This window comes from Eleutherodactylus coqui, chromosome 2 (assembly GCF_035609145.1).
Source record: "Eleutherodactylus coqui strain aEleCoq1 chromosome 2, aEleCoq1.hap1, whole genome shotgun sequence".
In the NCBI taxonomy this organism is placed as follows: domain Eukaryota; kingdom Metazoa; phylum Chordata; class Amphibia; order Anura; family Eleutherodactylidae; genus Eleutherodactylus; species Eleutherodactylus coqui.
The window spans coordinates 223,382,877-223,407,954 of NC_089838.1; the positions used below are offsets into that span (position 1 = coordinate 223,382,877).

Below are 25,078 nucleotides of genomic sequence, written 5' to 3' on the forward strand. Positions count from 1 at the left end.
ATTTGTAACCCTTTGTTGGTGTGTACACCCAGTGTCCCATTGAGGCCGGCCTTGTTGCGCAGGAATCACCGCTACTACCAACCTGAGCTTGTCCTGGGTCAGAAGTGCAACCCTAACACAGCTTTCATTCGTCCCTTTGTCACGATTCAGCCGCCCCACTGAGTTGGAGCAGTGGCGCGGCTGCTCTCTCTAGGTTCCAGATGCCAACAGCAGATCTTTGTGTCTTCTTCACAGTCTAGCACTCTGCCCAATTTAGCCCATTCTCTATCCTCCAGGTGCCCGCTCTCAACCAGGGGGTCCAGGATCCTGCAGCATTTTCCTCTCGCTCACCAGCAGAAGCTTTCTAGCAGCACCCCAGCTCATTTACTAAGTTCCTGCTCTTCTGCTGTGACGCAGCAGAAATTGTCCCTATATGTGGAGCGTCTTAGCCAATTGATCATCCCTCAGTCATGATCTGTTAAGCCACGTCAAATTATTGAAAATTTTGGCGCAACTGATAGTCCCTCACCATGGCAATAGTTTGAACCTTTTTAAGTAGCCCCGTACATGAGCACAGAGGCATAAAACTATATGTATCCCACATTTATATTAGCTACTTTGTGCATGTTTGTAATATGGCATTTCATACATTACTACTTAGTTCTGCAGCTTATAGTCTGGATGGATGTGAAATCAGTGCACACGATCTATGTCTTAGCATCTTATTTCCATCCTAGCTATTTCTCTTGGAGGAAATGCGTGAGAGAAAGTATGATGGCTACGCCCGAACAATTCAGAAAGCCTGGAGGAAGTATATTGCCAGGAAGAAGTACGTTGAGATGCGAGAACAAGGTATGGTATTGCAGAGTCAACACTTTTTTTTCTTTTTAAGTTGTAAATGTAAAACCTTTATAGGACCTTATATTTGTTTGCTCAAACTTTTATAGAAGTGAAATTAAAAAAATCTGAACTTTTTTTTTTTTTTTTTACTAGCCTCAGATCTTTTCCTTAACAAAAAAGAGAGGAGACGGAACAGTATTAACAGAAATTTTATTGGTGACTACATTGGTATGGAAGACCATCCTGAGCTGCGGCAATTTTTGGGAAAGCGAGAAAAAGTGGATTTTGCTGACACTGTCACCAAATATGACCGAAGATCTAAAGTAAGTAATAAAAGAAAGAAAAGCCTTTCTAGTTTCAGAAAACGAAGCTGCTTCATTGTTGACTATCGGAGGATGAAAACTGGTTCTGCTCATGTGGTGATCCCATTGGTGCACAGTTCATTCAAAGACGGAGCTTTGATAACTGTTCTGTCACTCCAACCAGTCATGCACCTGCATGGTGGCTCGCAGCACTGGGGTTTTGGGATCAAGTCTGGGTAACATCTGCATGGAGTTTGTATGGGTATTTTTGGGGTACTTTTTGGTTTACATCCACACTACAAAAAATGTAATTGGCTTCTAATAAAATTGTCCCTAGTGTTGGTGTATATGTGTATATGAGATAGGAAAATTAGATTGTGAGCGGCATTGGGGATGGGAGCTGCCACATTTTCTGCAGTGCTGCTGCTTATATAGCAGATTTTATCATCTGAAGTATACAAAGAAAATTCTCATTCAGTGACCACAAGTGGAGATGTTTAAAGGTGAGGTGTGAATAATACACAAAGTACACCAGAAAGTTGCATGATTTTTTTTTTCATTAAACTATTAAAAAATATTATGCTCTGACACCTATTTTTTATCAATTTACTCAGTAGTATCAGAAGATTACATATATAGTATTGTTTTTCTTGTTTTTCTTATTGTTATTGTCTTTCAGTGGAAAAACTGATTTATAATCATTCTTGTGTGCTAGCCTAATCCGAATTTAGTTTCCCCTGAGTGTATAATGATTTGGCTATGTATATTAATTAAATGTCCCTCCCTTAATATAATTATGTGTTCTAAGATACTGATAACTAATAATAATCTGCAAACATTACTAGTGAAGTCATTGTTTGTCCAAAATAACTATAAACACACCCAGAAATTGTGCTTTTTTTTTTTTTTTTTACTCTCTAGAGCCAAATATTTACTGTGGTAGTGCAGCCACTATAGTGACAACTTGAGTCACTGGAGGGTGATAATTTAGGAAAAGTGTCAATAAAGTGGCGCTCTCTGCTGCGGAGTGGCCTCATTAAGAGAACTTGTTAAAAAGAGCTGAGTTTGTCAGTGGCCTTCTGAGCTCCCAGGCTTCCACTCTGGCTCTCCTCCTGTGTAGAGACAGGCCACATACAAAAGAATATTAACCCTTTCCAATCCAATTTGTATCCTGGGGACTTACTCTTTTTCTGCCGTTATACAACGGCGCTATCTGCTGGCTAAAGTCAGTAATGCATGAGGTGACACGTTGGATAGGCTCCGACAGCAGAGAGGCTGGCAATATACAGTAAGAGAACCCCGATAGACATCTTCCAACATCGGAGCAGTACAGCCTTAAATCATAATGTCTTCAGACGCCAGACAGTGGATTGGAAAGGGTTAAACATGCCCTGTGCCTATACTATATGGTGGTGTGAAGCTTCTGAGCTCTCATGGTAGAAGAGTCTGAGGAAATGCCAGTGTGAGGCGAGGCATGAAAGGGTAAGAGACACACCCTGTGCTGGTAATGGACTGATGGTATATGATTTTATGCTGGTTGAAGTTTTGAGGAGCTAGGCCTAATTGTTAGGAAGGGCATTGTTAAATGTGCAGTGAGAGGCAACGGCTAGGAGTTTATTTTATGTTCCTTTGTACTGTAGTGATATCAAGTGCTGTGAAGACAGGATGCAATAAACCGCTTAGAAGCCAGTTCAAGAAGTTTCTGGTAGTGGACTGAGCATGTACAACCATCTTGTGAAAAAAGATGGCAGTCCCAAAAGAGTAACTAATCTCCTAAATTCACATTCCATAAAGTCATAAATAAATGATACAATTCTTTAATTACAGCCACCACCAGGGGAGCTGAGGAGACTACTGGGATCAAATTTATGATTGAGGTTAAATAGTACAAATCTATCTTCATTTAGCTCCCCCTAGTGGCAATTCTATAAATGTTAAATTCAACACATTGTGACTGTATTTTTTTAAAAAGTGACGCCAAATTCTATTAAGATATATTGTGAAATGAATTAGAAAAGTATTTGGGTGGTGGAACGCTTTAAATAAATGTCTTTCTGCTTTACTAGGGAATAAAAAGAGACCTCATCCTAACACCAAAATCTGTGTACCTCATTGGGAGAGAGAAAGTGAAACAGGGACCAGATAAGGGTATGGTGAAGGAGGTCGTGAAAAAGAAGATTGACGTGGAACGTATTCTTTCTGTGTCTTTAAGGTCAGTATCTATCAGTATACATATATCCTGATCCCAGGCAACATTAAGGATGCCTGTCCATGGGTGTTATTGCATTGCGTTATCCACGGTGATAATAAAAATACAAGTGGTATTCAAAACCTACATGCGTTTTTTAGGAACTGCATACACCATTAAAAACGTATGTGGGTTTAAATAATACATGTGGTGGTTTTTTTTTGTTTTTGTTTTTTAAACCACTTGCAGGTTTTTGATGCGTTTTTTTTTAATTGTGTGTAAAATGTACAGGAAATACCCAGGTTATACTAGCATGGTCCATAGCACTGTGTACAGGGAGATGTATAAATTATGCAAGCTATACATATATAACTATATACAGCAGGTGACCAGGTTATACCTGCATGGATGTATATACAATTCCTGTATATAATGATCTTGACTATGCTGGTCAGATTCCGTCACAGATTCGGCTCAAAGTACTGGAAGAAAAAATGATGCATGCAGCGCCTTTTCTTCCATCTAAAAGCCGAGCGGCTGGGCAGAAAGTAGACGGACCCCTTTATAGTCAGTGAGGTCTGTCCGGCGCTGCTTGATTCCGTCCAGAGACTGAGCCATCGGCCACAGGGATTTCTCTTTCCTGCTCCCTAAATGGAGCAAGAAAGCAGAATCCTTAGTGCAGGTGTGAAACTACCCTAACCTGGTTATTTACTGTATATAATTAGATATATACAGCTGCTATACGTTAGACATGTATATAGTAATATAGACCATGCTGGTATAACCTGGTTATCTACTGTATATAATTGTACATGTACAGCTGCTATAGGTATATATATATTATAAACACACACACACCTAGTTGTATGGACCATGCTGGTATATCCTGGTTATCTACTGTATATAGTTATATAACCTGCTCCACGGGGCATATTAGGACCTATACAACCATGTGACTGACAGGAAGGGGTTAAAAGCTACTGAAAAAGCCTAATCTACTGCAAACAATAGTCTTTTAGTTTAAATTTAGTATTTCTATAATGTTAACATTTTCTGTATATTTCTTGGGATGGAATGCGATAGAAGAGGACAATTGGAATTTATAGAATTTTTACAGTTGCAATTGTAACCTCTTTAAAAGTAGTCGGTGCAACATCTATGAAACATCTGCAATAGATTGTAAGCCAGTCGTCATGAGTAAGACAGCTGTCCGGTCCAAGTAAAAGTCTACATAGGCACAAAAGAATCTAGAAAGACATGTATTGTCTTACCCATCTGGCTCCCATGTGGTTCCATCTTTTATGCTTGTTTAAAAATGCTTCCAGTAAAGTACAGTAGATATTTCCACAATATTGTTTGATGACTTCTGCATGTCAGGGGGATATTGTAATGCTTATAGACCATGATTGTTAAGAGTGCTAGGTACTTAAAGGCTCTTTAGAATCTTTAAACATGATTTCTACATGTCTGGATATAGAAATGTCTTGCATTGAACTTGGCACAACACATAGAGGCCTATTAGTTCACTACAAAGATGCAGACTTCTTCAGTCAGCCATACATGGGGCCATTGATTTCTCAAATCACAATGAAGAATTCGTTTTCTAGAATTTTAAATAATCGTAAGCGCTGTTACTAAGTACTAAACATTCCAGATCAGTTGTATGACCATGCTGCCAATTATATCCAATATCTGTGTATCGGTCCAGCTCATTTGGAACATTGGGAAGGGGGGGGGGGGTCACTTCCAGTCGTCATATATTTAGGTTTGCCTATTGATGGAAGTTGAATTAATGAATTCGCATTGCTTCTGTCACAAGTTGGGACCATTAGATGGTTTTGTTCTTGTTGGCATTATGGTTTCTATTTTTACAGAATCCACTAGGGATTTACTGTAACCAGTTTTGCATTGTGTCCAGACAGATCCTGTTGAAAAGTGACACAGCAGACTATAGTGTTCTGCCCATCACTGGCAACAGAAACCTGACAGAACTGGAACAATGTGAACAGAGCTGAACCTGAACATTATTAAAACCTCACCCATGTCTCTTCCATGGCTTTTCTAGTATATGCAAGTCTATAGATATTCTATTTAAGGCCTCATGACCACGGGCGGATTTGACTTGCGGAATCCATGAGGGGCATCCAAGTGGAAGATCTGCAGTTCAAGCCGCCCATAGGGAAGCATTGGCGTCTGCACTTCAATTTACATATGCAGATTTGTTTTCCAGATTCCGCATGCAGAAAATAAAAAACAGCATGCTCCGTTTTAATGTGGATTCCGTGCAGACGGCTTCCATCCGTTCGATCTGTGGACAGTCCGCGGATTTTGTGGGAAGGCAGAAGTTTAAAAAGACACAAACAAACTGTACTGCGCATGTGTGCAGGCCGGCACTTTTGCACACATCCACACTACAGAAAAAAGATCGGTACACAGGGTCGCCGGCCGTGGGCAGGGTCTGATTTCGCTGCTGGCTCCCCCATGTGTAATCCGACCCGCCCAGCAGTGGCGTAACTATAGAAGGTGCAGGGGATGCGGTTGCACCCGGGCCCAGGAGCCTCAGGGGGCCCATAAGGCCTCTCTTCTCCATATAGGGAGCCCAGTACTAAGAATAAAGCATTACAGTTGGGGGCCCTGTTACAGGTTTTGCATTGGGGCCCAGAAGCTGCAAGTTACGGCTCTGCCGCGCAGTAACATGAGGCCTAAAGCTAGGCAAGATTTTATCAGAGCGCTGTACAGCCCTGTAAATATTCATTATGGCATTAATTGCTATTTATCAAACCTTTGTATTTTTACAGCACATTCCAAGATGACTTTTTCATTCTTCACGAACAAGAGTATGACAGTTTGCTGGAGTCTGTCTTCAAGACAGAATTTGTAAGTCTGCTGGCCAAACACTATGAGGAAAAGACCCAAAGAAAACTACCTCTGAAATTTAGCAATACGTGAGTATGTGTTCATTGTAGAAATGCGGTTTATTGGAATCTAAGTGCTGCGTAAAGCGGTTAATAGTGCTACAGATTCCTTTCTGATCTATCTAACCATGTGTATCCTGGATAACAAGGTTTGTTCTAGTAATACCCCTTGTACTCCAGAAGCAGTCGTCTTCTCAGCTCTACCTGGGTCCCTTCTGACCATCAGGAAAAAAATGTTTCTTCGTCCTTGTGGTTTTTCTGGCTATCATTCAGAGAGTGTAATAAATTGTATGACTGGCTTTGTAGAAGTAGTTTTTAGGTTGGCCGTACACAGGAAAAGTTGCTCCCAGTCTTACCAGTACTATGAATATATACCCCTTTAACAGCCAAAATCCCCATAATGCAAAATATTAAAGAGATCTGCTATGATTGGAAGTATTTTTCTTCCAGAAAAGCATTCCTACATGCTACACTGGTATTTTCCAATCTGTACTAACTATTCATCGATCAACTTTTATGGTCAGATCATTAGTTTTTACATCTCTAACCAACTGTGTGTAATCGTAATACATACCCTCCTCCTTCTAAATTATATATTTCTCCTTTATTGTCCCTCCTTTCCTTCTGTCTCTTCCTCCTTTCTTTCTCTGTTCCAAATGTATTCAACATTGTGTTTTCAGTGGTTGCCAGAACCTGGTAATGCAACTATGCTCCAGCATTGTGTCAACCACAGTGCCCGTATAATACAGCACACTTATCTCCTCCATTCTCCACATGAGTAACAGCAAACAGCATCTGCTTCCATGTAATAGTATCTACTGGAAGCAGATAATCACCATAGGAATCTTTCAGGTGTATGCTTGCTTTTATCAGGACAGATATCTTAATAGTGCTTGGAACTTGGACCTTCCCTAACACCTTAATTCCATGCTTTTCAATTTTTCCAAGAACAGCTTGTGGCTCCTTAGTGTGTAAACACTTACAGGTGTTTTTGTGATACATCTTTCTAGTTTACAATTCTTCCTCTCTGGCCATTCACATGAAATAACTTTCTCCTGGCTCCATTATATCAATGCTGATCTCCTGTGGAACCAATACTCAAGCATACTGAAATTCCAAATTCCTGATCTTTCTTTTTCATGACATCTGCTATCAGGGAAGCCCTCATACACATCAGATGGTCAGCCATTCCTGATGAAATCAGCGGGTGTTACATTTATGTGGGCTAGTGAGCACTGGGCCCACACGAACGTTACCAAGGATTGGGAACACCAGTTGAAACAACCACTGATTAACACCTCTCTATCTTCTACAAAGGAAGATGACCAAGGACCTATCTGAGTGAGGACATTGCCCCAATAGGGGGTGGTCCAGCAGTCTTCGGATCTGGGCCTTTGCTGCCCCTAGGAACCCATGCACCCAGGCTAGGATGCATACACATGCCACCACCAACAGGGACAACTGGACAGGCTAAGAAGACACACAGCCATATTCATACCATACAGCAGCCAATACGCAAACACTAGTAGCAGATGTAAATGCTATGAATGCCACGTATTTATTGACAATTTGGCCCAAATCTGGAAGCTAGCGGGCCATGTACGGCTCCCGGCAATATCGCTAGTCCCTACACTAATCAGGAGTCCAGCAACATAACAAAACAAAACCACAAGACACAAACCTTTCTTGCAGCCACCACACATAGTACCTGATCACACCACACAGAGACAGCTGACCACACCCACACCGGGGAAGACAGCTCTTATGTGAACTGACCTGGAGTGATTGGCTGACTGGAGACACACACACGCCCAGCCAGCACAATCCCCAACACCTGAGCAGGAAAGCTCCAGAGAACCCGTAGTACAACAGATCTCAAGAGACAGACGTGACAGCGGGTTCAGCCAAGTTCTGTCTAATGTGTATGGGCACCATTAGTGCTGTTCCTAAACATCACAGATGTATTATAGAATACATTTCTACAATGTCACGAGAGCTGTGGTTAATGCACATTTATAAAGACCAGTAACCTGCATAGCCAAAGTAACAAGTCGTTTTTTTTTTTTTGTTTTTTTTTTTAGTAAGTTAGAGTTTTTATTCTGTCATGTTTGATTCCAATATTTTAAAGCCAGCAGTTGTTACCATAAAGCAACAATTCTTAGTTGTTTATATTTCTACTACAGACTCGAGATGAAATTAAAAAAAGAAACCTGGGGTCCATGGAGCGGTGGAAGTGGCTCCCGTCAAGTGCAATTTCTTCAAGGATTTGGTGATTTAGCCATACTGAAACACAGCAATAAGGTGCTACAGGTCAGCATAGGGCAAGGCCTGCCAAAGAATTCCCGTAAGTACCTATATCCTGTGTTTATAAGGAATTGGAACTATTATTACTAGAATTACCTTCTGTTTTTCATGTTCTATGTACATTTCTATTACAAAATCCAATAGAGTCCTTTTAAATTTTTGGCCAGGGATGAGTGATTTGACAGTTGAGAATATACTCAGTGAATGTTTGCTTCTTAAAGGGCTATTGTGATGAAAAAACATTTTTTTTTCATCTCTGCCCCCCCTCATTTGATTGCCTGTTACACTCTGGAGCTCTCCTCTGTGTATTGCAGCCACTTCCATGCAGTATAGCCCCCTGCCTGATGCTTATCAGTCACCGTCTTGAAAGTGATATTTGTTTCAGATCTATCCCATGATGCATTAGCTAGAGGCTATACCATTCTGCCTGCTAGGGAACAGTTTAATTATAATTACCTTCTATATTCACCTAATTTAGCTACAGACCATAAGTATACTGTCAGGAGGTGAGCTGTGATCTCTTCTAGGACTGTGTGACAGTAGTTGTGTGATCATCATCGGTAATCGTGACAGCAATGTCTATTTTCCTCTCTAGGCAGTTTCTGCTGTAGGATTCATGCAACTTTGAAACTGACTAGTTTCAGACAGCATAAACCTAAGTAGATCTGAGCTGGTTAGATTTGAGATCACATGACCATCTGAGGTAAAAGAGGCCAGGAGTTTCAGATAGAAAAAAATAACTAAACAAGGTAACACTAGCTCAGGGGGATAATCGCTGTTTTTTTTTCCATTCATGATGTAGCTGAGTGGCCCCTATAAATTTGCAATTACATTTGCCAGGTTGTATATAAGAAAGTATTCTTTTTAAATGGCCATCAGCCCCATAGAGTTATCACAGAAAATGCCTTTTTATTCAGCTTACTTTTATACTTCTTTTACTTTAGTACATATTCCTGTGCAGGGTCAGCTTCAATAGCATCAAATGTGACTCTCCATAGTTATTTTATGTAGAGTAATGTACACTGTAATGGATTTAGTTGTATTACAGAGATTATATAAAGGCACTGGGCAGGATTACAAAAGTTAGTTTATGTAGAACTTTTTCTTCATGCGTAATAACTCATTTTTACATGTTTTATCTATTATCTAGGGCCAACCCGAAGAAATTTAATTGAAGGGAGGGGTATTTCGAATAAATCTACATCCTACCCAAGCAGAGCTGCCCCACCACCACCAGGTATGTTGTTCTAAAGTAGTAACCTTACATCTACTGATAGTCGCTGACTAAGTAGACTGTTTCCCAAACTCCATTTCCCCTTCCCTACCACTGTCTACGCACACAATTGGGTGTTAGTATTCTCCTCGTCAAAGGGCTGTGTATCTCAGACTGACGTTGTCCATATATCTCTAACAGTATGACCTGTATAGAGGCACATCCTCTTGATAAGGGGAACAGTAGCTCCCAGTTCTCAGTTAGGCCTGGGCTATATAAGACTTTTTGTATGCTTTTTGTGGAATACAAGTATTTACACTATTAAGGCATTTCTGGAGAACCAAAAGCTCCTCTAAATCCAATGACTCACAAGTGACGTCTACTCTGATTAGAATCATACTTTATACAGCCAAGACCCCCATGACTTTTTGTCCTGACTACTGCAAACACATCCTTGGCCATTCACTTCTTCAGCCATCTACAGCTGCTGAAGCGACTTTAATTAATTAAGACTCTAGACTAGGCCCAAAACTAATTGAAACTCTAGACAAGAAAATTATTTCAGACCCCAGTCTAAATCCCTAAACTAATGCAAAGCCCAAATCCCTAATTATATTAGCTTGCTGGTCTGGGGTTTTCATTAAATTCATAGCTCAGACTTATATACTTTAATGTACTTTGCAGCCAGGTTGAGTTTTGTTTAGTAACTGTAGCTATAATTACTCTACTCATTCTGAGGCTCCTCTTCAGGCCTTTTTCCCACGAGCATATATCGGCGCACCGTTTTCACGGTCGGCCGATATACGCTGTGATCTGATGCATTGGATTCCAATGCAGCAGATCACATGGCCGTATTCCCGTGACGTAAAAGCACCCAGCCATCCAATATAGCGCTAGGCGTTTTTACGTCAGGCCCAAAAGATCTTTTGTGCCAGAATACATCGGCCGCTGCTTGGGCTCCTGTGGGAACCAATAACAGCGGCCAGAGAAGGGAGGTGGGAGGGAGTTTAGCAGCGTGACTGCTAAACTCCCTCCCTCTTCTCTCCTCCCCTCCGGCTGATTGCAATGGGAGGGGGCAAAGCTAAGCCCCGTTCCGCCTCTTCCCATTGCTGGCTGCGGACAAGGTGCGCGACAGGGTGGAGCTAAGCTCCCGCCCCCTCCCTGCCCCTTGTCTGCAGCCAACAATGGGGGGAGGCGGGAGGGGTGGCACTTAGCTCCGCCCCTGCCTTGCCCCCTCCCATTGCAATCATCCGGTGGGGAGGGGAGAGGAGGTGAGGCGGGGAGGGGAGAGGAGGTGAGGCGGGGAGGGAAGGGGCAACGGCATGGCGTCTCGGCATATATGCGCCGGGGCTCATGCCGGCTGAACAGGCGCCCGAACGTTAGATTTATGCGCCCGTTTACCAGCTTTTACTGCTCAGATCGAAGCGTATTTCGGCCGGCCGTGAAAACAGAGGCCAATATATGCTTGTGGGAACAAAGCCTCAGGTTTAGGCACAATGTTTTGATGCTAGATGGCGCCAAAACCCAGGGCGGCGGCAGCTGAGCCTGAAGAGTGCACAGTAGTGAAAGGTATTCTAATCCACTACTGTGTACTGCACTGTAAGGCCCCCTTCACTTGGACATTGTGTTTTAATGCTGCCTGCATCTCAGCCAAAAATTGCATGAAGGAAGAATAGCTGCGACCAATTTGCGGCAATTATTAGAGTTCTAACGTCCATTCACATAGCTGGCTGATGCGTATTGCAGGGAAGATATGCCACAGCCCTAAAATCCCTCAGTCGGCAGAACTACTATTAATCATTTTTAAATGCCTCACTAGAGGCACCTGTCAGGCTGACTTCCCATAGGACGGATAACCTGCAGAATCTCAGCGAGACCGCATAGAAATTCCACAAGACTTCTACAGCAAAAAGGCTGCTTCAAGACCTGTGCAATTTGTCACGGGTTTGAAGCGTCTTTTCCTTCTGTATAGACAATATTTGTTGGACCTGGCAGATCTTTGCGTGAGACATAACAGTGGGTAAGCCTGGATAACTACCTCCTTCTTAATCCTATATGATGAACTATATTTATCTGGCAGCAGCTAATCTCTCCTGCTTCACTAAAATAATATATTTTAACATATTGTACCCCATGGCCTTCACACATTTAGATTTTGCCCTAGAGGAAGTGATTACTTATTTGAACATACTATAGGCTTAATAAAAGTGACTTGGCACTAGTTGCTCCCCACCAACACGGTTTGCTATCATTACAGCAGCACAATTATAATACTATTCTCTATTAGAACATGATCTAGTAGGTATGTTGTATATTCAGTTGCATTGTAGGAGCCTTGCAGTTACACTTTTAGTTCACACTTTATTGCACTTGATTTGTTTGCAGAGTCCTCTGTCTCAAAATCCACTCCGCCCCCTTCCTGCTCCTATAAATATGGTTTGGGAAGCCACCCTCTGTATAATTAAATACATTAGACTTGCCAAGCCTGTCATTCCCATTTAAATGGATAAGAGGCTCTGAATTTAGTACTGAAATGATTGCATGCATGGCTATGCAAGTAAGACCAGCTGGGTAAAGTTAGGTAAAAGTACAGGGTGTGACCTTGTTAAGTCATGGATGGGAGTTGTATAAGCTTCTCCGAACTCACAAATAGTCACACATTGGTTATCATTCAGCTGTAGAAAATATACCCAGATTATTATTGGTATTATGTTAATCCCAGGGTTGTATATGCGGAATCGGAGTTTAAATACTTTACAAATAAAAAATGACAAAAACAATAAGCATCTACTAAATGACTAACGAATTGATACAGAAGATAGGATCCTGCCCGCAAAGGCTTACAATCTACAAGAGAGTGGGAATGAGACAGTAGATGATGGTAAATCAGATCAGTCATAACATAAAAAATACTGACAGGCGACGTGAAAAACACGAATTACCTTGATACAATGGCACCGCTCAAACGGCGGGATACATTGAGCAGAATGGTTGATGTGTTGGAAGCAGGAAAAATAACCAAGTGTAAGGATCTGAGCAACTTCAATGATGGCCAAATAGTGATAGACAACTGAGTCCGAGCCTCTCCACAACTTGTGGGGTTTTTCCTGTATGCAGTGGTTAGTGCCTTCCAAAAATGGTCCAAGGAATGGCAACCAGTGAACAGATGACAAGGTCAAGATTGCCTAATGCTAATTATTGCCCGTGGGGAGTGAAGGTTAACCTATCCGGTCCAATCCAATAGAACAGCTCAAAGGCTCAGCTTGGTTGCATACGTATGTCTAGTCCTCTAAAGCTGTATTGTAACATGAGCAGGATCTCTTCACTTACATGCTGTCTCTGTGCTCCCTACAAAGTACGAGAAGGAAGAAGGCTTATGATCTGTCTAAGGGTACTTTTACATCGGCCAGCTGGCGGCTGAAAAATTGCTGAAACAAGTGATTTTGACTGATAGTTGTCCTTTGTAAAAGTGGAACTTGGTAAGGTGCTGAGTGAGAAATCACTCATTAATCGCTAGTCACTTTATTTAAGCTCAGCGGAACGAAATGACTAGTGAGCTACTTCTCTCTGTGTAAACAGGCGGTCGTCTATCTTTGAGTGATGGCCTTTACGCAGTGAATGGAGTTGGGTGACTGGAAGATATCTCCGTCACACTCCACCTCTATTCACAGAACGACTGTTGTCCCTGTGTGAAAGTGCAAGTTATTGGGACGGTTGTCGCCCAACAGCCATCCCGTCTAAACCTGCCCTAATAGTTGAAGCACTGTCATGAGGAAGCAGAGTGCACAAACTGTAACTGACTCTTCACTCATTATCAATGGTTCATGCAGCCGGGGTAACAATGGGGCAGGGAGGAAGTTGTAAAGAATGTTTTGTCCAGTGCTTGGGACAAAGATGGTAGAGCATGACCAGGACACAGGAGAAGAGCTGCGAGAATACTTCTGTCGTGGGCATGACACACAGTTCTATAGTCAGCTATTACTGTTATGACCAATGAAATAGGATATTGTGCAAGTGAAAGCAGAGGAAGCACTGAGCTTGGCATTTAATAACAGTTCATTAAAGTATGCTTAAACATTCTGTACTTATTGATTTTGTTATTTCAACAATCAAAGTAAAAGTCTTTTAATTGTAGGGTCTCATCAAAATGGATTGATACATAATAACCAGTATGGGCATAATCAGCGATCTGGAAGGCAATTTAACAATTCTAGAACATCCCATCAGCCTGCGGAGCACCCATCTCTACCAAGGCAACTGGCCGGCGCAGCGGCAGCCAGAAATCTACTGCAGCCACAAAGTTTGGACTTCCTTCGTGTGCCTGACCAAGGTGTTGCTGGGTAAGAGTTAGTCAACATTTACTGTGTTAGGGAACTCTTTTAATTACCATTACTTCAGACTAGCACTTCTGGTTCATCAACTGGACATTAAAGGCTGATTTAGACACTCCGAACAGAGAACAGCTGGATGCAAAAGACAAGTGGGGACACCCCGCTTGTCTTCTGCATTCCCTACCTTGCGCTGAATGCACACAAGGATTATCGCTCATCTTTTAAGCGATAATCGTTCTGCCTAAACTAGGCTTTAGAATGTATATTCTTTTTAAGCACCATTTTACAGTTTATATGTAGGTTACTTTGTATCTGAGATGCAGCAAGTGATGAATATTGGTGCAACTGGAAAAAGGGACTTGTCCAGGAATAGAAAAAAATTCTAGGCTATTTTTCCAAAAACGGCACCACGACCGTCTGTGTTGTGGATGGTATTGCATCTCATCCCCATTCCTGTGAATGGAGCTTTTACCATCTTGTCAGCAGACTTCTTACGACCAACTTTGTCAAGCTCTTGTAATGCAATACTCTGTGCTACCCTGCATTTGGGGAGAGTTAGAAAAACGTTCCATTGCTACGTACCATTGGATGGTAAAAATGGTTATTGTCAGTAATAAAGCTAATGACTTGGGATTCCCTGCAGGTACTACCGGTAGAAGGAAGCTTTTTTGTCTCTTTACTAATGAGAAGTCTATTCCCTTGTGGAGAAAAGATCATTGCCTCCTACAAACCATTATACTGGAGTGTATAGGGCACTAAGCCAATGATGTTACCGCTCTCTTGTGCAACCCGTTTATACAGCGGATACATCATTGGCTCATTCAAACGAGAATCATTCAGTCTTTCACATTCGAGAGAATGAAGATTGCTGTTTACACTGAACGATAGTTTACCAATGGGCTTTATGCCTACATAAGATGAACGACGAACGTGAAGTGAACAATAATGATTCCGTTTAGGCTGCATTCAGACGAACGTATATCGGCTCGGTTTTCACACCGAGCCGATATACGTCGTCGTCATCTGCAGGAGGGGGAGGATGGAAGAGCCAGGAGCAGGAACTGAGCTCCCGCCTCCTCTCCGCCTTTTTGCACTTTTTGCAATGGGGAGAGGTGGGACAGGGGTGGGGCCAATTTTCAAAACTTAGCCCCGCCACCGTCCCGCCTCCTCTCATTGCAAATAGTGCAGAGGGTTGGAAAGGAGGCAGAGGGGGTGGGAGCTCAGTTCCTGCTCCTGGCTCTTCCATCCCCCCCCTACCCCCCTGCAGATGAGGATGATGTATATCGGCTTGGTGTGAAAACCAAGCCGATATACATTCGTGGGAATGCAGCCTTAAACGCAGCTTTATTTTCCACCCTTTTCTACAACATTCTCTAGCAGCTAACCTCATCATGGACTTAATAAAGGGCTGCAGTAAGTCAAGTCCTCATCTACTCTTGCTGATATTGAAGTGAATGGTGTGTGCAGCCTGCAGGTGAATGAAGCTACCAAACACCATAAAGTTCTCACTTTTTGTTCTAGATTAAAAACGTTTAATTTATACACCTAAGATGTCTTTAAGTGGGATTAAAAAGTACCATTCACAGCGGCCAGTGTCTGGCTGAAGCCTTCTAGACAGAATACAATCACAAAACAGTGTAATGATGGGCTGACCAGGAAGGATGCTTGCAATAGAACATTGAAAAATGCATCGGACTGTCTAGCTTACCCTAGGGTTGTTCTAAAAGCTATGAGGCCTGTTGTCGAGAAAGTATCAGAATAAACCCCATTTTAGTATAGATCGCTGTAGATATAAATGTTCTCAAAAGGATATATAAGGCAAACAAAAAGCTTTCTAGCCTTCTTTAAAGTGAAGGGCTGGACAGAGTCTGGAGCTTTTTGACAGCCTGTTGCTATTTCTTCAGTGCCAATCTAGGAATCCTAGGAGGGTAAGCATTCCCCCGTGCACAGCATGTAGATTGGGCCGCAGCAACCCTTTAAAACGTGGAAGACTAGAAAGGTAAAGTGCACAGCATGGGTGTCAGTGGCCCGCCTCAAGGGAGCATTGGGTGGTGTCAGCTTAAAAGGTCAGAATAACAACGTCAGCTGGCAGAGGAGAACTACACAAGCCTGATGAGCAGAGGATTCCACAGTGACGAGCAGAGGCTTGGAATAAGTTTATATTTGTAAACATGTCTGACGGAATGTTGTGCTTTCATATTCAATTGAGAATTAATCCTCTGAAAACAACAGTTTTCAGTAAAGAGGTGTAACTAGAAACCGAGAAAAGCAAATGAACGGCCAGTGATCATGAATAGAGAATGCAACATTTAGGCTTAAAGGGGTTGTCCCGCGGCAGCAAGTGGGTCTATACACTTCTGTATGGCCATATTAATGCACTTTGTAATATACATTGTGCATTAATTATGAGCCATACAGAAGTTATAAAAAGTTTTATACTTACCTGCTCCGTTGCTAGCATCCTCGTTCCCATGGAGCCGACTAATTTTCGCCCTCCGATGGCCAAATTAGCCGCGCTTGCGCAGTCCGGGTCTTCTGCTCTCTTCAATGGAGCCGCTCGTGCAGAATGCCGGCTCCGTGTAGCTCCGCCCCGTCACGTGCCGATTCCAGCCAATCAGGAGGCTGGAATCGGCAATGGACCGCACAGAAGAGCTGCGGTCCACGGAGGGAGCAGACCCCGGCGGCCATCTTCAGCAGGTAAGTATGAAGACGCCGGACCGCCGGGATTCAGGTAAGCGCTGAGCGGTTTGTTTTTTTAACCCCTGCATCGGGGTTGTCTCGCGCCGAACGGGGGGGGGGGGGGGGGTTAAAAAAAAAAAAAAAAAAACGTTTCGGCGCGGGACAACCCCTTTAAGAGCGCTTATGGTAGCTGAATATCTGTAAGGCCACTTCCGGATGACTGTATTTTGACTCTGTATTTGGTCAGTGTTTTGCAGACCGTTATACGGGGCTGATGTAAATCTATGTATATATTCACGTGGCCGTATATTTCACAGCTGTGTTTATAAAACGTTGCATGACCTATTTTTGTCCATTTTTGCCTCTATATTTGCATTCAGTGATATTGTTTTCTGTTGGGCCAATATGGATCAGTATGTGGATCAGGCGAGCAAGTGAGGTTCGTATTAGCGGGGTGTTTAGTCTGAGTGTGTTAGCGGATCGGAGTGTGCGGGCTGGGTGGTGTACGGACAGGAGGGAAGTGATGTACGGTGGCGGCGCACCATGCAGAGCTTTGTGGGTGAGGAGTTTAGATTTAGTTCTTCAGTGACTGGCATAGTGCAGAGGCATCTAAGAATCGTCTGGATAGGAAGATGAGTCTAGCTGCTACATTTAGTATGGATTGGAGAGGGGAGAGTCTGGTGCGGGGAAGGACAATGAGCAGCGAGTTGCAATAGTCGAGTCGGGAGTGGATGAAGGTGACAACGAGTGCCTTTAGCGCGTCCGTGGTAAGGGACAGATGGATTTTAGCAATATTTCTGAGGCGCAGATGGCATGTTCAGGCCAGAGATTGGATGTGGGGGTGAAGAAGAGCTCAGAGTCCAGTGTGACCGAAAAGCAGCAACTTAATTTAAAGCTACTAGGACTCAATGCAAAATTTATAACCGGGCACTCCAGCTATAATGTGCCATTTAAAATATTAGTGTCTTATATAGCAGAAGGGCCTTTGTGCAACTTCAAGTCCCAGCACCCGGGTACAACTGCTACCTCTGCCCCCTACATCTCGCCACTGCTACACTCCTGCTCAAATATTTTGCTGCATAGGTTGTTTCTTACAGTTGCAGTCATCCCCTTGATTTTACCACAACTTGCATATGACCAAATGCTGAACCGTGGCCTTAGGACCCTTTCACATGGAAGTATTCTGGTCAGTAATTTACATCAGCATTTGTAAGCCAAAACCAAGCAGTGCGCCATACAAAGACAAAAAGTGGAATGGAAAGATTTGCGCTTCTCCCATATGTTGGATCCACTCCTGATTTTCGCCAACAAATACTGATGCAAAAGACCAACCATAATATTGGCATGTGAAAGTGGCCTTAGTCCTGAAGGTCTGGGAAGCATTGTGTTAGTCCTTGGATTATTGAATATTTTTATTTATTTGCTGGAACCATTACTAGATTCTACACTATATTAAAATGCTGGAATTCAGTGGTCAATAGTTATGGCATTTTAGCCATTCACCATGATGGGGAGTATCATGGCCATCAATAACCAGTAAAGATGATGTATGATAAAACACAGGTCACATTATTTAGCTAGTTTCACATCTGCACTGGAACCTCTAGCCGGAGGTTCCTTCGCAGAATGGGCTCAAAATACCAGGGAAAAAAAGCGCTGCGTGCACAACATTTTCTGCCGGGTAGCTGGGCGGAAACCGGAAGGACCCCATTATAGTCAATGGGGTCCATTCGGCACTGTTAGCTTCCATCCTGAGACGGAGCCATTTGACTGCGAGGATTCCCCTCTCCTGCTACCCGAATGGAGCCGGAAAGCGGAATCCCCAAAATGGGTTGTCTGAGAAAGATCTGGGCTGAAATAGAAAAATCTTTATTTGGCTGGCTTTATGATTCTGAAGACAGCAGAAAAGCCCTTAATGATTGGGTTTATGGTGAATATCATGCGATGTGTTAATTTTTTTCCTGTGCTACAAATGGATACACAGTTGTACTGTGCGGAACAGGAGACCACAGGAAAATTGCCTACTGCAACTCAAAGACTCTTTGTGCCCAGCAGCTGCCTCTAACCAACTCTACTGAGACAATGTTGATTTAACCACAGTGAGGGTCTAGTGTGAAACCAACGGTTGCAATAAAATGTGCCATGAAACAAATATTACACAAAAAAGCAGCGTTCTTCATGAAATTCTACCTAGTCTGCAGAACTGCCTGATAACGGATAAGCAGGAAAAATATAGATGGCTATACAAATAGTCCAGGAATATGACCCATTGTACAAGGGAGACTCCAAGAACAATATATAGCAAACAGCAGGGCGGTGAATTCATTGTGCAGTACACCTATAATTATATTATCTGGCTGCTGTGTAGATTGGAGTCTAATATTACAATGTATGCTAGTAATTGAGGGCAAGAAGTGGAATGATGTGTATAGAGTCAGGAAATGAAGCAAATTACTTCCATAATTCCCTGATTTGTTCTGTAAATGAAAATTATAAAAAGTGGTTGTTTTAATGTAATTTTGTCATTAAATCAGAGGCAACTGGCATTATTGTAATTGATTTAACAGCCATGCTGTTATGTGTAATAGGTTTCCTAATTGTGTAATATGATGTGGGTAACGTTTAGTATCATATAATTCGATGTACTTTACCTTTTGTGTGTCACAATGTTTACGTCAGTGGTTCTATTACTAAATGATTAGTATCATGCGATGTGTCACCCTGGTGGCCGCCTACAGCTGGATAGGAATTGCCTTCACTTCAGTGCAGAAATGACTGCACATGCATGGCCATTGGAATACACATAGCCTGCATATATAATCCTTGTAGAACAGCTCCATCTACTGGCCAATTATTGAATAGGTCTGGAAAAGTTTGAGCTGAGCTTCAAAGACTTCTAGAATCCATTCATTAATATATACATTTTGTTTCCTTACAGTGCACGCCGACAAACATCAAGCCGACCCGCTCCAGGTGGAGGACGACCAAAACCTCAGCCAAAACCCAAACCTCAAGTGCCGCAGTGCAAGGCCATGTATGCATATGATGCACAGGATACAGATGAACTTAGTTTTAATGCCAATGACGTCATAGAGATTATCAAAGAAGGTAATTGGCGCAGTCCAACATTATATTAGTCTGAAGCATTTGTAGGTGACTCCAGGCTGTCCTTTGATCTAGTAATGGGCTACATACATTAAATGTATACATTTACGGTAAAGTATTATGAGGAATTCAATGCATTTGACTGAGTGCAAGAATAATGCAGTCCCCACCATACATTTATACTTCTCTACTCTCCTGGATTGTCAAGCAGTTTTACAAAATATGGAGATCTTCTGCAAAAAAAGTGCTGACGGCTATCACTGGGGAGCTTGCCACTTACAGATGTCTATCGTTGTGAGGTCCCCCTTGTGGTGGCTGCTGGTATCCAGAATTTTACCATTTGGTGTAGAATTCATCCCCCTTATTGATAAGAGATGGATTACGCAGCATAAACAGCAATAAAATTGACATGCTGCTGATTTATTATTTCACACTGCATATCAATTTCCAAAGCATGTGGATGAGATTTTCAAAATGTCATCCACTTTAGGCCGCCTGCACATTTGCATTGCGGAATCCAGAGCGGGCGGCCGGCTCCGGATTCCACAGTAAATACAGCCTACTAGCATGCTATGGCAAATTGCCATTTCATCTCCACGAGCAGAAATCAATTGCGGAGAAGAAATCGCAGAATACTGTGATTTTGTATGGACTCCATACAGACAGCTTCCATTGAAGTCAATGGAATCCGTCCGATCCGTGGCCCTTCCGCAATGACATTGCAGAAAGGACGTGGATTCTGCATCATTGCTAGGCGATGGCTCGGGAAAAGCAGTGATTTTAAAGAAAAATCTGTACTATGCATGTCCAATGGCTCGCCATGCGGACCATCCGTAGTACCACAAAAAGACTTCCACACAAATGCCGGCTGGGCACAGGGTCGGATTCTGTATGCAGAATACAACCCGCCTGTGTGCAGTTGGCCTTACTAAATGCTGCGAATTTTCCATGCTGAGGGCCTGCACGGACAAACCCGCAGCAGATCCATCCTATGTGAACATGGCCTCGGACAGGATTAGTCAGTCTGCTCCAGTGTGTTTCAGTTCCCCATCACTTTTAGAGATCTGCTTTTCGTTAGTGAATGAAGACATTGTTGCTTGCATCCAAAACCTGATAATGAGCTGCTCATTAGATGTATAAAAGATCGATCTAGTAATGTGGATATGATCAGAACACGTTTTTAGTTGCTTGATGTAAAAAGGATACCCAGACTGCCTTCACCGCTTTCCAACTCAGTGCTTGGCTCAGTCACATGGGTGGGTTTTGTTGCGCATTTAGTTATGTGAAACAAACGCAAAACGCAGGTGTCAAAGATTTGCATGACCGAAGATGGCGTCATGTTGTAAAATTCGCACTTGTGTGCAGTCACACGATGGCAAAATTTGCATATAAAGTGCGCTGCCTGCTATCCCCTGCTGCGTCTGTGACAGCTGCAGCACAAGATTCCTTGGATGTGAAACCCTTGGATGCTGTCACATCCAGAGGCTTCACCTTGTGGTCAATGGGGACGGCAGCAGCAGCGCCGGCCCCATTGAGAACATACAGAGAAGATTGTGATCTTCTGCCACAGATGTGACAGAGGATTCCTTCATCTCCGCGGTGAGTCCCTTTGTCACTGAACACTGTGATAGGCACTGTCACATCCAAGGAATCCCCTGCTGCAGCTGTCACAGCCGCAGCAGGGGATAGCGAAGGCACCGCACTTTATGTGCGAATTTTAGTTGCATATTGCAATTCGTTGTCTTATTATTTACCGGTCCGATTTTCCTCATGCGCAAAAAATTTGCGACAGGTGACCGCTATCATTGAAATGCATTTGTTCTAATAAATGCGAACAAAAAACGCCCTTCTGATTGAGCCCTAAGTATGAAGAAATTGCATGAGACCAGGAACTCCCTCGTAATCTAAATGGGTTACATAGACAATCCGCTCCGGTGTGTTTGTGGTTAGTTCAGCACTTGTCGTTACACGCCTGAAGCCTGTAGTTACATTTCTTCCAGGTTCTAGTTTCTAGATATCGTCCAGATTTCTCTTCCCATCAGTGTGCACACATATATCACAGTATATCCACATGTAATATCCAGCTAGTGAGAACCCAAGTTTTGTGCAGTAGTAGTCATTTGGATCCGCACGTGATTTTTGTATTTACACCAGAAAACAATGTCATTTGGGCTGACGAATGCCACATGTATGAAGTCCCTGCACCGTTGGCACGTTTTCTATTGTCCAAGTGTATTGTAAAAGTGGGAGGGGCTTCAGGGGCGCATCCTATGTGACTCACTTATTAAGTGGCAGAAAACATTTCCAGTAGGCCTCACTGGGTATGTTCCATATTAAGAATATAGCAGATACTGCATCGCTCAGATGGCGTATACATATCAGTTACCACCCCCACAATGTCTCTAGCATTGGAGATGACAGGAAGAACCTGAGAGCAGTGTCATATGGGCTTTGTGCTGGTAACGTCATTACATTATTAAGAATATGGCCTACATTCTACTATCAGGTCATCTTTAGGCTATCAATAGGGGCAATTCATACAGCAGTGTTTTCGGACCATGTGCTATCTATATGTTCATGACAGCACGTGGCTCTATTATAGCCCATGAAGCTGGCTATACACAGACCAACCATTACATGTACTATTCCTGTCCATTTTCGCGGACCAGAATGGCATACAAAGTGTGTAGCGTCCCTGTGGATCGGACAACACACAGACGGTGGACATGTGCTGTCCACTGCGTGTTGCACCACAGTTTCTCGGGCACATCTAGCAGTATGGCTGTGGGAATCTGGCCTAGGGGTAATTTCTGCCATGTATTGTGATCATGAAATCACTGTCGTTCATATCTGCTTTGGGGGCTCAGTTTAGAGCCTCCATTGCAGATTCCATTAAAAACCTGGACAAAGTAGCGCAGCACGCTGCACTGTTTCAGCAAAACTGCAGAACAGAATCCAGACAGACACCATTCTAGTCAATGGAGCCCCTTCAGTTCTCTCATAGGACAGATCCATTTCGGCCAAGGATTCTATTTTCCTGCGCCCATGCTGGAACTGGAAACCAGAATCCATAAGTGGTGATGTGAACGAGCCCCTACCAACACTTTGCACAAGAACATACTGGGACTTCTGATGGGAAGGCAAAAGTAAAGTATGAGATGTAGATGAATTCTCATGTTTCTTCTTCTACTGTCATTACAGACCACTCAGGTTGGTGGACCGGAAGACTACGAGGGAAGCAGGGACTTTTTCCTAATAATTATGTCACCAAGATCTAAGGTGAACTGTACAATTGAGACTGGAGCCTGTAACCCTTCTCCATTTACTGCCTTCCGGTAGTTGTCAAATAGAGAAGAAGTGCCTCAACTTCTAGAACATTACCCGAGAAGCCCAAACCAAATTGTAGCACTGCGAGAGCTGAATGCTACAAAGTATGGACACCAAAGACCTGAACTGGAAGATATTTATTACACTTTATCCTATTTGGGGACTTTTGTTTTTTGCTGCCTGGTGGCCCATGATGCATTGCTGAGCAGTGTGTTACAAGCCACTCTAGTGGCATGAGGGTTATTGTGTGAACTCATACTGGGATTTTCTACCTAATGACGGTTGTGTGATAGTAAGTGCCTCTTTAGTTTACTGATGTTAAATTATACAAAGATGAATTATATGCACAGTTCCTCTCTCCATGTGCATCTGGATGAAGGAAACGTCTCATATGCTGCTAATGCATCACTAACCAATGGAGGAAAGTGTAACTGAGGTTGGATACAGTAAGAATGTATGTGCGAATTATTGCAAACTGAATGGCTCTGTAAGGCACTGCATATTGAATTGAAGATGTGTATTCACTGCACAGTTGCATAGTCTTATATTGAAATGTGGCTGGCCCATGTTACTATCTCGGTAGAGAATGCTGTTACCTGTTACAGGAAGCATCTCCTTCTTTTAAGCTGTAAATTTATATAGCAAATCATATATACTGTACATATCTAAAATGTTTTAACAGGTATGAATGTATAACATAGGACTCTACTGTACTCTTATGGCAGATTTTAGGGCTAATATATAAGGTACTTATGAAATATGCACTTAGAACTATGTTTTTAATGCTTTCTAGCCTTTGGTATTCCTTATACGATGGAAATTCCATAGCTGTCGCAAATTTCCTGATTAGCGGTTAACAGAAGCCAGCCAAATCTAAGCAGATTTGTTTTCTGTATCATGTAAGAGGCTATTTAATAAATATCATTGTTTTTATCCACATTCGTACTTGACAAGGTTTTGCGAAAAGTGTTACTGCTACAAGATGTATCTGAAGAGCTGTCACACTGCAGACGGATCAGTCATATTCTCATCTGTACAAGGGAAGACTAGAAGCAATGGGATGAAATTGAAAGGGAGGAGACACAGATTAGATATTAGAAAAAAAACTTTCCAACAGTGAGGGTGATCAATGAGTGGAACAGGTTACCATGGGAGGTGGTGAGTTCTCCTTCAATGGAAGTGGTCAAACAAAGTCTGGACAAATATCTGTCCGGTATGACTTAGAATCCTGCACTAGTTGGACCAGATGACCCTGGAGGTCCCTTCCAACTCTACCATTTTATGAAGATGTATCTTGAATTTTTTTTTTTTTTTTACAACTTGACTTTTTTATATCTTCCAGGGTAATACGGACACACATAAAAACATATGCTATCAAGCAAGAATGAGCAATATCATTTAGGGCTCATTTACATCTGCGTTAGGGCTTTCCATATGAATTCCATTTAGCTGTTCCCTATTTGGAGCAGAAAGGCTGAATTCAAATAGAAACCAACATTTTCGTTTTCCCCTTTCATCTCCACGACACCACCTGAGATTTGTTGCCTCCGGATAGGACACAAACACACAGAGGTTTAAAGCTCCTATCCTCCTCAGTGGTTTCCTGTCCTGGCAGTAGGCAGGTATCCAGAGAGGTTCCTGGCTAAGAATACCACCTTTTTAATTTTCTGATCAGAGGCAGCAGGAGTTGTTTCTCCTTTCCTGAGTCGCTATTTCCCGGGACTCCAACTGTTTTTAACTTTTATGTGATCGTCATTATCCATTGAAGTGTAATGCTCCTTTCATTTTGGGCCCTGTTGTGCATACGGACATAGGATTAGGGCCACAATGTCTGGTGTTCAGAGACATACCCAAACAGGAGGATCCATTTTGGGGTGCAAGTCTTCATTCATATG

At 42.7% G+C, this 25,078-nt stretch overlaps 1 protein-coding gene across 1 annotated transcript in view; it reads left to right on the plus strand.

Moving 5' to 3' along the window:
• Window positions 1-24,120, plus strand: part of MYO1E (myosin IE) — a 153,301-nt gene extending 129,181 nt beyond the window's left edge. Inside the window, exons 20-28 of the mRNA XM_066592536.1 lie at window positions 717-831; window positions 973-1,142; window positions 3,188-3,333; window positions 6,108-6,254; window positions 8,408-8,568; window positions 9,679-9,765; window positions 13,877-14,081; window positions 19,690-19,859; window positions 23,058-24,120. Of these exons, the coding sequence (XP_066448633.1) occupies window positions 717-831; window positions 973-1,142; window positions 3,188-3,333; window positions 6,108-6,254; window positions 8,408-8,568; window positions 9,679-9,765; window positions 13,877-14,081; window positions 19,690-19,859; window positions 23,058-23,134 (1,278 nt within the window). The 3' untranslated portion in view covers window positions 23,135-24,120. The remainder of the gene's footprint in view (window positions 1-716; window positions 832-972; window positions 1,143-3,187; window positions 3,334-6,107; window positions 6,255-8,407; window positions 8,569-9,678; window positions 9,766-13,876; window positions 14,082-19,689; window positions 19,860-23,057) is intronic.
• The last annotated feature ends 958 nt before the right edge of the window (window positions 24,121-25,078 follow it).